A 14,280-nucleotide genomic window follows, 5' to 3' on the forward strand; every position below is an offset into this window, starting at 1 on the left:
TTCACGCAACTAAATACAAATGTAACTTAGGTGCACTCACGTACGCTTTCCTTTTGAAATTCACTAGAACTCAGCGGCCAATAAGGTTAATATTGACGTAATGACTAGGAAGCGTTGAAAACATTCGTAACTACAGTATAAGAGTACCGTTATCTTGTGGCTTATTTGTGGCTATCGCCTGCCGTATGATTCTACGGCGAAAATTGAAACCAAGCAGTAATTACAGTATAACATCCTTTTCTCTTATCTTCATTTCACGTTGCCGGGTTCTTCTCCTTGCAACTAGATACTAAGCAATTGTTTGATCATTCCTTACTACATGAACCAAACTGAATACTGTCGTCTAGTAACGACAATTGCTCCTTTACCATCTCGACTGTTTATGTTTCAGTATAGTCAAAAGGGCTGTAGATTAAGTCTATCAATGAATCGCATTGTAAATACATCTCATTTTGTCTCTACTGCCTAGATATTATTTATATTGGATAGCTGAGTTCATGCTTACTTCACCTCGGGCATTTAGGTCGTCACAGCACATCATTACAAACACGTTCACGCCTTCGCTCATAGTGATCAAGGTTGAATACCAATTATAATTGAAGCCCTTTCGTGTATGAAATTTGATCTATGGAATACACAAAATGCAACCCAGTTCGCCCGCAACCCCCCAATCCCGTTTCGCAGACTCAAGGAAACCCATTCGCAACCCAATGAATGCTATCGTTATGCTTTATTTACATGAAACCTTGACTTAAACACCGGAATCCTCCTGCTCAATAGAGTACTCCTCCTGGAAGGTAGACCACTCGGTGCAAATGTTGCTGACAGTGGTGGAGTTGGTGAGCGCGGAGATCTCGTCGTAGCGCTCGATGAACTGCATGGAGAAACCCTCGGAAGTGTGCCAGCCGATGTGGCAGTGCATGAGCCAGGCACCCGGGTTGTCGGTCTCGAAAGCCATGACGAGGTATCCGGAAGAAGGAAGCATGGCAGTGTCTCTTCTCGGGGGATTGGTGGTGTTGAGGGTGACGGAGCTGGAGTAGGTGCCGGAGCCTTGGGCGAGGATGAAGAAGTCGTGGCCGTGGAGATGGATGGGGTGAGGGACGGCCAGGGTGGTCTCGATGACGAAGTACACCCACTGGTTGGCCTCGCTGAGCTCGATGACGGCGTCGTCGGTCTCCCAGCTGGTGGTGCCGTTGACGATTTGGAGAAGGGTGGGGTCGGCCCAGTCGACGAGCATGCTGGTGCTGTTGAGGTACCACTTGAAGAGGCCGGCGGTGTTCTTGCTGACACTGGCGGTCTCGAGGTCGCTCCAGTTGGCGCTGGAGACGGACTTCTTCAGGTAAGGAACGATGTTGTCGGTCTCATCGTCGCAGCTGTCAGTGTAGTCGTAGGCGGAGGTGGTGGGGGTGGACATGGTGCTCGTGTAAGCGATGATGCCCTTGATGTTGTCGGTGCTGTCGTTGTCGGAGCAGGCGGCCTGGGGGATGGCGCGGATCCAGAAGTTGTCGGCCGTGCTGGCTTGGTCGGCCTTGACGATGATGTCGTAGCGCTGGCCCATGCCCATGTCGAGGACGGTGGTGGTGTAGGGCTCGATGGGGACAAGGTCGGCAGCGATGACGGTCATGGTGTGGTTGTCGATGGAGAACTTCCAGTGAGTGTCAACGGCAGCGTTGACCAGTCTCATGCGGTAGGTGGTGTCGGAAACCCAGGTAAGGTTGAAGCGGGTGCCGGTCTGAGAAGTGGAGCCATCGTCACCGTAAACGTTGGTGCCGTTGATGAGACCGTTGTCGAGAGTCGGGGGACCGCTGGTCTCGGCAGTGGAGTAGAGTTCATCGACGGTCTGGTGGTCCCAGTCGTTCAAGAAGACCATGCCAAGATCCTCATCGTAGTTGTAGGTAGCGGGACCGTTGATGATGATGCCGCCGAAGATACCCTGCCACGCCTGAAGAGCGAAGTGGGAGTGGTACCAAGTCGAACCGTACTGGGTCGCTCTCCACTTGTAGGTCTGGGTGTTGTTGGGAGCAAGAGGGCACTGAGTGATGGAGCTCACACCGTCCGCCTCGTTGGTGTAGTTCTGGCGGATACCGTGGAAGTGAATACTCGTGCCGTTGTTGGAGGTTGTAAGAGAGTTGGTGACGTGAACGATAACGTTGTCACCCCAGTCGGCGAACAGGGTCGGGCCAGGGATGGAACCGTTGACGGCCATGGCAGAGCGTGATACGCCATCGGGAGCAACCGTGACGTCGGTGAGCTCGAGCCAGTACTCGCGAGTGACACCCGTGTCGGGGACCTCGTTCATGTAGTCGGTGTCGACGGAGTAGTCGCACCACTCAGTGCGTGTGGTAGCTGTGTTCCCACTGCACGCTGCGCGAGGGTACAGGTTGGACTCGAAAGGGGAGTTCAGACCCGAAGAAGGGAAGGCAGAGGCCAAGGAGCCCGCGAGGGCGCCGGCCAGAAGAAGGGAGTTGAACATGGTGGATAGTGATGTGTGCCAAGAGAAGGTAAAAGAGAGACTAAATGACACAAGTTGGAAAAGAGTGAAAGACCAGTAGCGAATGGAAGCGCAGGCAAACTGTGCTGGGTGGCGAGTGAAGGGAATAGTGTCAAGAAGCGGCGGGCCGCAAGAGCTTATGTATGTGGCAGGTCATCCGGCTCACGGCAACGACGATAGCTCACGGAGTCTAAAAGTCTATTACCCCAGTGAATAGCATCAGGCTCCGTTCTGCCGCAAGCCGCTCTCGCCGGATCCATAGCTTCGATAGCATTGCTCGGACTTGCCCCAGTAGGTTATGATCTTCATGCATAGATTCAGCGAAGGATAGAATCATATGGAGAATAACAATATCTGACGATAATTCCCATGTCAATGAAGGATGTTTCTGAGACATGCCCCTATGTGACCCATGCGTGGCTGACGGGGTCGTAAGATGGTACGTGTAGGGGAACGTGTAAGTGAACCGCAGTAGGCTGACTCGTTGCAGCTAGATGCTTATTTCCTAATGCGATGAAAGAAGTCAAGGAGAGCGCAGGGCGCGATGGGAACACTGGGGATGCCCCGCCGCAGCCTCACAGGGCCGGCAGGAGAGAGAGAGGGGACCGGTTGTGTCGGCGCGGTTGAGTCTTCAGGTTGAACCGTGAAAGGCCGGTCTGACCGAGCCTCCGGGAGTGTGGGAGCGATCGGAGAGCCAAGGCCGGCCGATTTGATCCACTTCAGGACTCTACATTTAGAAACCCCCGACTCCGCTCGACGGATGTCGTTGTCCGTGCTCCAAGGGGGTCTTCGTCCCCTTTCGTTCTGGCTGCAAAGCCAGCCTCTTTAACTTACGTGGTTTCACACGAATCCCTCCCCCTTTTGTCATGGTCTGGACCTATATCATCCCTGCTATATCTAGCTTCCGAAAGAGCCCCATAGATCCCGAGTCCCCATGTGAGCCCCGGTTCATCCCACATTCCGAAACATCTTCCCGCCTTGACATCCACGTTTCCTGGGATAGACCTAGACCACCATCAACGATGGCGGCGGTTCCGTAGCCTCTCGTTGGCTGGCGATGTTTTTCGTCCCATTTTGGCTGCAAAGCTTGGCTTCTTGCCGGACGGCTATGACCGATGCGTCAAGGAGATGCGACCCTTGATCACATATTCACAGATATCACAGTGGAGAAAGATCCTATCAATGTGCGTCCTGGCTTGTTGTGCGTATCCAAGGTTATTGAGTGGTGTCCAGAAAGGAATGGGAACTATCGTTTTGGTATGTTGTGCCCGGTCCAGAAATTGTAACGTAGGATACTCCGGCAAGGAGACGCGGCTTCAACGGATGACTCGACATTCTGCGTCTTTTATTTAATCAATACCATCCCCCTCAACCAACTGCCTCCCAGGACCCCACCTCTTCACCCATACTCACCTAGTCCATCCTTTTCCTCGAGTGTCTTACAGCCTCATCCAATCGTTTAGCCAACATCATTCTTTTTCGTTCGGAAAACATCACATCATCCATCATGCAGCCCATCGGAACTATTCTGCTCTCCATGGCCGCCCTCGCGGCCGCAGCTCCCTCGGCGAACACCCGTCGTGCTGTCGCCGCCGACTCTGGTCCTTTCCAGGTTTACGCCTACGGCACTGGCATTGGAGGACTTGCCATGTTCTCCTCTGGAGGTGGGTTTGGTACTGTATCTTTACGAGCTTTTCTGTCGAGGATTCCAAATCCCTCACCGCATGTACATAGGAGCCAAAAGGCTCGGAGCGCACAGTCCCCATCGTGTTCTACTTTGTAACTTTTTCTTTTTATTTGGGGAATTTTCTATTAACAGTCAACCAATAGGTGACGCCTTCTTCGGAGACCACAGAAAGATGAACGACTCCAACGCCGCCCCTGTCGTCTGTAAGTGATCAGTCCCCCCATATTTGCACTCCGGAAACACCATCTGACCATTACATCATAGTCACTCCTACTGATAACGACGTCTGGGTCGGCGCTCCCAACACCACCGAGTTCAACAACACTTCGACCCTCCCCAACTGGTCGAACCTCACCTTCTCCATCCCCAGCACCACCTCCAGCAACCACACCGTCGGATTCTCCAACTCCTCCTCTACCGACCGCCAGAGCTCTGGCTTCATGTTCTACGGTAGCTTCATCTTCGTCGAGGCCACTACCGGCGGCATGGAGTCTCTGTGGTATGCCACGCCCAGCAGCGTCGATGGCGTCTTCAACCTCAAGTGGAACCAGACCGGCGACGACAGCTCCAACAAGATCACCCTCACCTTGAAGAAGACTCCTCCTTCCAACGCCCAGCTTACTTCTGATTCTGCCTAATTCGCATGTTTCAAACATGTAACTAGCGGATGTGGAATTTTGTGTATACTTGTCAACATTCTTGGCCCATTGGACGTCCCAAGACTTTACTGATTAGGGCGGACAATGGCGGGATCTAGGGTTTCAATGGGATGAACACGCAGCGGGATAGAATCTTTTGGGAGTGCGAAATAAAACATGGCGTGAAATTTTTCAATTCCGATCTAAACCGTTTCCCGCCCATTCATGCAAACATCATGCTGTTCGTGACGTGATAACTAATAGTACAAGCGCTCATTAAGAGGACAAAGAAATTCAGCGACGCTCGCTGGCCAACTCCTCAGCCGAGGTGGGAGGGAGGTTCTCTGCGGGAGTGATGTTCTCGGGGTTACCACCATCACCGCGCGCACCGGGCGCGACACCAACGTCGAGGCGGCGGTCGCGGAAGTTGTCCTTGCCGGAGGCGCCGACACCCTCGAGACCGGCGCTCTCCTTGTTGCGGCGGCCAACGTTGGAGCCGTGCATCTCGGCACTGGTCTGGCCTTGTACAGGCTTGCCGAGGCCGGTGTGGACATCGGCCGAGGTGGCACCAGGGAAGTCGGTGGCCGCCGTGCGGCTTGAGGGGTCCACGTTGGGGTTCAGAGCCTGGCCGGGGGTCTCGGAGGTAGGGTTGGGCTGGAAGGTGTTTTCTCTGGGTGCGGTGCCGGCAGGGTGTGCTTGGGCGTGGAACTCGGGGTAGGCATCGTTGCCGACCTTGGTTCCCGGGGCATGCTGTGTGATGTTAGATCGTTGTCCAGGTTGAGATATCGAGTGAAGAATGACTTACGCCCTTGGTGGTGAGAGGCTCAGAGCGAGGAACGCTGGGGTGGAATTCGCCCTGCTTGGGGTTGACGGAGTCGATGTTTCTGGTGGCAGACATTTTGATAGTGTTTATGAAGTTGTAATTGATGAAAAGCTGTTAAGTTGTAGATGTAGTTTGATGGTTGGAATTGGGTATCTTGGTGAATGCTTTGGTTTGTTGATGCAGAAGAGAGATTTTGTCGTTATGCAGTTGAAACCGACGTCTTAAATATCTTGTCGACGGTCGCGAAATCGACTTGATGAGTTGACATTGAGGTGTTCATGATGTAACATCACGATTACATCACAGCCGTGGAGGATGAGATAACAGCACCACTTTTCCCCACGCACTGGTGAGGTAAAACGCTGCAAAGACCCTTATGATGTCAGTCAGCCTGATCAAAGACAAACGAAACTGAACAGGACTTGGAAACGGCAAATCGAGATCGAAAAGCTGATGCAGGATCCAATATTTTCGGTGGGTGTGGTTGGAAGATCCGATCGTCGATGTTACGGACATTTTAGTCCGATGGTGGCCGGTCTGGCTCGGTGAGTTCACCGAGGCCCACCACTTTCACCGAGATGGATCAGATAAGGGGGGAAAAGGAGGCGACATGACGCAAGTTGAAGTCCACTCACTGCGGCTGACAGCTTGGCTCAATATCGGGGCCGAGCTCCTTCGCGAATCTTCTAAATCTCGTCTCAAGCTTTTCAAGGCAAACTCCTTATTTCGCATCGTGATGTGCCCACAATGACAACATCAACGTAGATCCGTTCGGCGTTGAGCTGTTCTTTCGGATTGTTCGATATCGTCAACTTCAGCTCCTCAACCTGGGCAACAATGGCTCGCCCTTGGGGCGTTGCTCTTTTCCCTCAATCATGCCGTAAATGAGGTTCAAATGGTCAAGCCGTTCCGTGTCATTTGCTTCTTTGCACCACTTCGCCAGCTTCTCCATCTGTCGCCCAACATGAGCAAACGTTGCCTCGGCGCAATCTGCATGATGGCCAATCGCAACTAAGAGCATCCCTCGAGCAGAGCTGCATTGCTCCTCGTCTTTGTTTTCCTGGCCAACGGCATAACGACAGTCGGCAAGATAGGCACAGCTCTTCCCCAGATGAAACTTTGCGTTTCTGATTTCTACCTCCGAGCCGAAGTTCTCTCGGTCGGTTAGATATTCCGTCGCGCGAGTGTAGCAAGCGCTTGCCATGCTAGCGACGTCCGGTGCCCCTGGCGTGACGATAGACAGGTAGCCGACAACGAAGAGGTTGAACTCGAGAATGAGTTTGGCGTTGTCCTTATAAGCATGTTGTACGTGTGCGAATCTTTCCAAGGCCATGCTGAGAACCTTATTGTCTTTCTGGTGTTTGCTTTTGGCCTTCTGCGCGTTGAGCAGGAAGACCAAGTACACTCGTACGAGACTCTGTTTGCCGAGAACAACCAGTATTCCCTGTTCCAAATCATCGCAGACTTTTGCCATGGTATGGGAGAAAGTCTTGAGGTCGGTGATGACAAGTAGGCGGCGCATGGCAAGTGCGAGTCGAGTGAAGTCGTCGTCTGGGGGAAGAATAGACTGTGCAGACTCAACCAGACAGTCTGCGAGTTCGTTGATAACCATCCAGTCTAGTAGTTGGTTAAATATGCTGAGGACCCCGATCGGCGCCGCTGGATACAGTGGGCTGAGCATGTCTTTGACAATCTCTGCCATCAAAGTCTTCGGCACGGCTTGTTGACGGTTTACCAAGCAGCCTCTAAGTTTCCCCTCATGACGAAGTTTGGTTTGAAGGCTTTGGAAAATCTCAACGTGGTCACCATTTGGTTCCACGGCAGGTGACCCAGGTTGCCTGAGAGGCAACTTCCTGAGTATGGAGATGGCCGATGCGACTATCTGCTTTCGAATTGCGTCCGGGTCGAGTATTTCGTCTTCGGCTTCAGGTATTATTGTGGGAGACCTGTTCCTGAGAGTGACAGGGGTTAGCGGAAAGGTGCTTGGAGTCGCGATGTATGTTGCGGATCGGCTATCTGATTCGGGATCGTTGAAATGCGGAGAACCGTCGCGCGATGCGATGATGGAGCCAGGGTTGCTCTGTTGCGGAAGCTCCCGCCGCATAGCATCAAGAGAGTCTAGATGCGGCGATGGTGGTGAGAGGGGAGGGGAAGGTTGGATTTCTTGCCGAGGTTGAGAGTCCCGCCTGTGTCGTCTATTCTTCTCGACGCCCCATACTTTGAATCTTCCTTTGTACATACGATCTCTGCATCAACACTGCCATCAGCCTCATGAACCGGGTTCCTTCATTGACAAAGAAAAGATCTCACGTGGCATTGAATCCATATCTCTCTAGCATGTACGCCCTGATTGCCTTCAACGGGCGATGCCTGTACAGCTTGCATATTTCGGGACGGTGGAACTCCCATTGTTCCGCCGTGGGCGGCGGCGGCGCCGGCATGTTTGCAAGACGACGGCTCAACGACTCTTTGATATCACAGTGCCACTTGACATACGTTGTGATGAGACTCGAGAGGCGGTGGAAGCGGTGAACCGTGGACAATGCGGCAGCTTCGGGTATTGGCATGGGTTTATGAATTGAGTGGCACAGGATGCTAGGGTTTTCCGTATTGGTTCAAGTTCGAATGGGGCGCCCATTGGGACGAGATGCATGTCAGACGAGATGTCCAATCATCGCGAGCTGATTGTGAAGAGGGGTCGCAAGACGCATAATTTCTCACCAGTCACGACAAAGTACCGTACATGAAAACGGGGCAGCTTGTTGGCATCGTCCGCACATTATCACGATTTAGCTATGGCGAACCATTATGTTGGCACCAAGGCAACCTCGAACGGAGTCTGACCCTTGGATAAGGCGACCTCTTGGAGCGAACATTGTCCCTATAACAAGGCGAGTTTTGCACATTCAAGTCGCATCATTTCCATGCGAGCTTTCGATTTGCCCATTCCCTGCAGTGATGAGTTGTCAAAGCCTGAGCCCAGTCAAAGTTGGAGTGATGGAGCCCAATCGGCACCTCCAAGACGGACTGAGATCATACTCGCCAATTGCATGTACATGCTTTTTACCCGCCATACTAATGCGACAGATGTGTAGGAAATTTTCACTTGCATTTTATCGCATTAATTGATCTTCAGTGGGATCTTGGAGAAGCTACGACGGACCGTTTACCTCCGATATTGGCGCCTCACCATTTGATGATGGCTTCATTGGATTCATATCAGTACCTTAGTCACCACAGCACATCAAAAGCCCACTAAGAATGATTTTTTAAGACGGCAAAGAATGATTTGGACAGTAGTATAGACTATAGAGATGCAGTAAAGAAGGGCGAAGTACTTGCATGTGCGATTGTAAGTCTCTTCGTCGATGATAGTTGGCGTGACTGATCAGAGCCCATGATCACCGAACTCAACAGGCCATCACATAAGAGCGGGAAATCTGATGCTGGGACTTGATCATACCTCTCTTTTGAAGGAACGTCTTTGAAAAATTCAAGAATGGAACATGACAGTTACTGATCTGGAGGTTCACGAGCAATCAGTCTCAGCAAAGCAATCAGTCTCAGCAAAGCAGTCTTTACTGCCGTGGATATGAAGAGTGATGTGTATAACAAATTCTAACCCAATCCTTCTCACGTCAGAAATTTAATTGATTGCTTTACTAGGATACTTCAGGTTGACCAGGAAAGCAATTTCACTACTTGACGATATGTTCGAGATAGCTGTCGGAAATACTGACACTCACTGAGTCACTAGGCTGCTGGTAAACTGGAAAACACTTATTACCACTATTTTGTTCTCCTCAGAATAGGGTTAATGAAGAAAATTTCATGCCGTGGAAAAGAAAATTGCTTGTGCCGAGTTTTCGAGATATCCGAACACAACTTATCCTCACTTATATCGTGTTATATGGAAAGTTAGTCCTCAACGTGTTGCATGATACGGCTTTTCTTTTCCCCGTACCATGCGATGAGCACGCCTTTTCCTGTTCGCCACCGATTTTACAAGAGGCGCTCGAGATCAAACTACTCGACAACATAAAGCACTCAATTGTTTCTGTTCTTGAGATTGCGGTCTTTTGGTGTTAAACCGTTTCAAGGTGTAAAGAGTAGCTCATAATCATGCTGCTCTTGAAGAAAACCTAATTCACGTAGTCCTAGTTAGATCTCGAAAACTCGCCCGGAGGAGTAAGTGCAAGCCGATTTACAAATCGTCGGGGAGGCGATTTGACCCCCAAATGATTGTGCAATTCCTCGTGAGGGCTTAGATGGCATGGAGAATGGGGAACAGGATCTCGGAGTAAGCGGCATCACGGAATGATAGGTTGCCGGCAGCATATTGCACTTTTTGCCCGGTAACTCTCATTGTGGCCGGTTACGGTCGGCCCATCCGAATGACCCAAACAGTCTTGATGAAACCAATATTACCCTGCGGCAGACTGAATAGTTCGCATATTCCCCTGCATTCTTCAGGTAGGGCAATCGGACATACGCGGCTTCAGTTGAGCTGAACGTGGGGAAGACGCTTTGACTTACGCAACTCAAGTCCCCTGCTATTATTCAGGAGTCTGCGTGGGCTTCGCCGCAAAGGGTGGGCTTCTCGCGTTCGGCATAGACGATCCCTGGGCGGAGCCGATGCCGGGGCTTGCGGGAGGCGGGGGCCCGGTTCCCGTCGTTCCGGGCCGGGCTTGTGGGCGCCCTGTCCGAAGGTTAAAGCGGACGGTCGCCCACATCGCTTTCGCTTTTTCGCGCGATGCGTGCTGTCCTCGTGAGCTGCACCACCTTTTCTTGGCCGCGCGTTGAGGCTGACGATGATATCTATGCACGACGTCCGCTGAAGTGCGATGACGCTATGCTGTTGTCTACTCGAGAACACCATCTTTTTGGCGATGCGACCATCCTCCACCAACTCGGGATATTTCTAAGCGCCAGCGATCTGCCCCCCAATATGCCGACGACCTTCGATGCGACTATTGGATTAACCCCGGCCTAGGCCCGACGCATACGCGTCGTCTACCCATCGCTATGTACACGTCCAGCAACGGTCTAGTTGACGATCTAGGCCTCCGAAAGATCACGATACGAGCCATTCCCGGTGAGCTTGCGCAAGAGAGTGGCATCGATCGTCAAGCTGAACGGATACATGGCAATCCAGCTGAGTCTGAGCTTCCTGCGAGCGGAGTTACCTAAAACAGAAGGCGGTGTCAAGCTGTTGATATCCGGTTCATGTATAGGGGTGAGCTCAAGGACTTATGGAAAGTTCCTGCTCTGCTCGCGGATTTAACGATAAGCCGGTATCTAAATCAAGCTGTCTCTAGGCCGAAAAGCACAGTCGCAATCGCAACTGAGTCGCCCGACTATCCAAGACTTCAGCGTTACTGCTGCTGGGCTTCTTGCCCATTACATGGTCTTCGGCAATCTAGCTGTCTCGTCCGCGAGGAAGATAACTTCTCTCCGATACTACGCCTTTCGAGAATGCTCGCCAATTCATAGCGACATTTGTCCCTGCGGTGGTAGCCTCATACTTGGGTTCATGGACCCCGAACCTTGAATGATACCGTATGCATATGATTCCGTCGGCCTGAGAGAGGCTGTTTTAGTGCTGATGTTGAGCTTGCTCGGGCCATCACCTCATGATCTCCTTTCTCAAGCTTGAGGACAATGCTCCATCTTTGCCACTCGAACTCAGTTCTCCGGGCCACCGTGGCATCGTTCCATATGTGCCCTCCATCTGCGGTGACCATAACCTCGATGACTTCGTCATGGCACCACGCCCATCCTTCAATCCGCACCTCAGGCCCGTGCAGGACTGCATCCGGCTCCGGCCTCGTGATGATGGAGTTCACCTCAACTTGCCACACAGGTCGCGTTCTCTTACCTTCGGCATCGGTCGGATCGATTTCGTTGTAGAAGGTAGTCGTGTAAGGACCACTGGCCCGTCTGTCCCGGAACGATATGCGTGATAACCACTTCGTCATACTTGTCCCGAACCAGCCGGGTACCACAAGTCTCACAGGCCCGCCACGTTCTTTACCAACAGGCTTTCCATTCATTTCATAAGCGACGAGGACCTCTTCTCTCAGAGCCTTCTCCATCGGTAAGTCTTTCTGATACCGATCGGCCGTGACACCATGAAAGGTGCCGTAGTCGAGTCCCTCAGACCAGACGAATATTGCTTCGGGAGAGGGTCGCGCGAGCTGCATGAGATGCGAAAGGCGGACTCCGGTCCAGACTACGTTCCCTATGCGCCAGACTGCTTCCGTTGGTGGTTTCAGCGGGCTGCCGTAGCATTCGTGGAAGGCCTTCACGGACCGCCGGGGTAGTTGTCGAAGCTGGTCGAAGGTCAGGGCGAAGGGTCGTTCCACGAGTCCGTCGACTACGAGGAGCCATCGCGCTTTATCGATTACAGCTGCTCCCATGTGAATCGTCTGGAAAAGCTGGTCTTCGGGGGTAAAGAAGGAGCTGAGTAGGTGAGGAGCAGGCGGATGTCGGATGAAGAAGCCTTCCGGGTTGATTGAGAGACACGCTTCTCGCTCTCTCCCAGTCGGGGGAACAGTGGAAAGGGCCATGTTGACTGCGGTGGTGTCCTCAAACTCTACCTCCGACAATATTTCACAGGAAACCCGACATTGCCGTCATGCGGATTCAAGTCAGCACTCGACCATTAACCAACCTGACCAATGGGTTATTCCACTGTCATATCTGCGTGACAATCGTTGATCTGTAGTTTGCAATTGCTGTTACATTCAGCAAGGTGATTATCAAACTTTGGGAGAATCAATGGAGGAGTCAAAATAAGCTAGGCCACACACCCTGACCTCGGGGTTTGATGAGGCCTGAACGCCGATGCCCAAGCGGCATTGGCGGATTAGTTTCCGCCATCAGCTTTGGGGAAGTCGGAGACCAGAAGAAGTTCCGAAGCCGTCAATTACGCCCTGTTCGAAAGTCTGCGGCATCATGAATTCATTTATCGCGACATCATCGAACAACAGAACCCGGGAGCACCGGACCCGTGGCTTAAAGACGGCAAAAGTCACTTGACAGCCGATCTTGAGTCAATAACCAGCCGCCCTCGAGCTACTCCCGGTCTCTTCGCGACCCAGACATCAGCCACAATGTCGACTCCAATTCGCATCGCCACATGTCACGTCTCGCCCGTCTTCCTCTCCGCCCGACGAACAACCGACAAGGCCATCTCTCTCATTGAGCAAGCGGCCAAGAATAACGCCAACCTCGTCGTCTTCCCCGAAACATACATCTCAGCATTCCCAATCTGGTCGGCCCTCAGACCACCAACCGACAATCATGACCTCTTCAAACGCATGGCCCTCGAGTCCGTCTACGTCGATGGCGACGAGGTCAACGCCATACGCAACACGGCCAAGAAGCTGAACGTCATGGTCAGCGTGGGTATCTCGGAGAAGGTGCGCTCGAGCAGCGCGACGCTCTACAACTCCAACGTCATCATCGGCAGCGACGGCGAGATCTTGGTTCACCACCGGAAGCTTATGCCGACCTTCTTTGAAAAGTTGACCTGGGCGCCTGGTGATGGGTACGGGCTGCGGCTGGCCGAGACGCGGTTTGGCAAGATTGGGAACTTGATCTGCGGCGAGAACACGAACCCTCTCGCGAGATACGCCTTGATGTCGCAGGGAGAGCAGATTCACATCTCGACATGGCCTGCGATTTGGCCTACGAGAATCCCGGCGCCAAAAGCTTCCTCTGGGAGTGAGGGGGGTTCCAGCGTGGCCAAGGGAGCCAACTACGACAACGTTGCTGCGAACAGAACCCGTGCTGCAGCGCACTGCTTCGAGGCGAAGTGTTTCGGGGTTCTCTGCTCAGGGGTTCTTGGCGAAGATGCTGTCGATATCATATCGTCGGGTTCAAGCCAAGCTGAGGCTGTTGCCCAGGCGCTGCAGAACTCCCAGCGCGGTGCAACCATGTTCTTGGATCCGGCAGGGTCGTTGCTGCAGGGATTCACGATTGACGCGGACACGAAAGAGCAGAAGTCTGTTGAGTTCCTGCAGGCCTCGGAGGACATTCTGTATGCGGATATGGACGTTGGGGATTGTATCGAGGGCAAGCAGTATCACGATGTTGTCGGAGGATATCAGCGGTTAGATGTGTTTGACTTGAAGGTTGATAGGAGACGACGCGAGCCGGCGACCTTTACGGGTGATATTCTGGATGTAAAAATAACCAGCAGCGAAGATTCTGGAGCGTATAAAACCTCCGATCAGTAGACATTTATGAGATTTGTGGCAGGGGGAATGACATCCTAGACATCACTTGGGAGCCTGATACCCTTGGTGAACCTGAATCCAGTAGTAATTGTACGTTTCCTACAAGAAAACTGATTCACTATCTCGACTTATTGACTTCCTTTAAGTTCCGCGTTGAAAGAGATGACGTTCGATCGAGATGCCAAATTTTCAGACGCTTCAGAAATGGTTCGTCGCATAAATCTGAGACTCATAGTAATACCACCCCGCTCATATCACTCCCAGCAAATGCCGTCCGATTGTCGTCTGGACGTCCAGATAGGGAATTGGCCGGCTCCTTTGACGAAGCCGCAGTTATCAGACCTCAAAATGGTTCGTCTCATCATCTACCAGCCAGCTAGATGTGGTTCTCTGCTGTG

At 52.3% G+C, this 14,280-nt stretch overlaps 6 protein-coding genes across 6 annotated transcripts; 2 read left to right on the forward strand and 4 right to left on the reverse strand.

Annotated features, from left to right (window-relative positions):
- Positions 1 to 751: 751 nt before the first annotated feature.
- Positions 752 to 2,473, reverse strand: CkaCkLH20_10590 (multicopper oxidase; the record flags this gene model as incomplete). The annotated part of the gene is made up of 1 exon (XM_038893304.1): positions 752 to 2,473. One exon carries the CDS (start codon positions 2,471 to 2,473, stop codon positions 752 to 754), a length of 1,722 nt encoding a protein of 573 aa, XP_038741419.1.
- A 1,525-nt stretch (positions 2,474 to 3,998) lies between these two features.
- Positions 3,999 to 4,816, forward strand: CkaCkLH20_10591 (uncharacterized protein; the record flags this gene model as incomplete). The annotated part of the gene is made up of 3 exons (XM_038893305.1): positions 3,999 to 4,155; positions 4,322 to 4,381; positions 4,443 to 4,816. The coding sequence occupies 3 exons, from the start codon at positions 3,999 to 4,001 to the stop codon at positions 4,814 to 4,816; spliced, it is 591 nt and encodes a 196-aa protein (XP_038741420.1).
- A 294-nt stretch (positions 4,817 to 5,110) lies between these two features.
- CkaCkLH20_10592 (uncharacterized protein) lies at positions 5,111 to 5,714 on the reverse strand (the record flags this gene model as incomplete). Its single annotated transcript, XM_038893306.1, has 2 exons — positions 5,111 to 5,566; positions 5,622 to 5,714. The coding sequence occupies 2 exons, from the start codon at positions 5,712 to 5,714 to the stop codon at positions 5,111 to 5,113; spliced, it is 549 nt and encodes a 182-aa protein (XP_038741421.1).
- Positions 5,715 to 6,453: 739 nt separating this feature from the next.
- On the reverse strand, positions 6,454 to 7,320 carry CkaCkLH20_10593 (uncharacterized protein; the record flags this gene model as incomplete). The annotated part of the gene is made up of 1 exon (XM_038893307.1): positions 6,454 to 7,320. The coding sequence occupies one exon, from the start codon at positions 7,318 to 7,320 to the stop codon at positions 6,454 to 6,456; it is 867 nt and encodes a 288-aa protein (XP_038741422.1).
- A 3,850-nt stretch (positions 7,321 to 11,170) lies between these two features.
- Positions 11,171 to 12,208, reverse strand: CkaCkLH20_10594 (uncharacterized protein; the record flags this gene model as incomplete). The annotated part of the gene is made up of 1 exon (XM_038893308.1): positions 11,171 to 12,208. One exon carries the CDS (start codon positions 12,206 to 12,208, stop codon positions 11,171 to 11,173), a length of 1,038 nt encoding a protein of 345 aa, XP_038741423.1.
- A 546-nt stretch (positions 12,209 to 12,754) lies between these two features.
- CkaCkLH20_10595 (nitrilase) lies at positions 12,755 to 13,882 on the forward strand (the record flags this gene model as incomplete). Its single annotated transcript, XM_038893309.1, has 1 exon — positions 12,755 to 13,882. The coding sequence occupies one exon, from the start codon at positions 12,755 to 12,757 to the stop codon at positions 13,880 to 13,882; it is 1,128 nt and encodes a 375-aa protein (XP_038741424.1).
- Positions 13,883 to 14,280: the final 398 nt, after the last annotated feature.

Source organism: Colletotrichum karsti (assembly GCF_011947395.1).
Source record: "Colletotrichum karsti strain CkLH20 chromosome Unknown Scaffold41, whole genome shotgun sequence".
In the NCBI taxonomy this organism is placed as follows: domain Eukaryota; kingdom Fungi; phylum Ascomycota; class Sordariomycetes; order Glomerellales; family Glomerellaceae; genus Colletotrichum; species Colletotrichum karsti.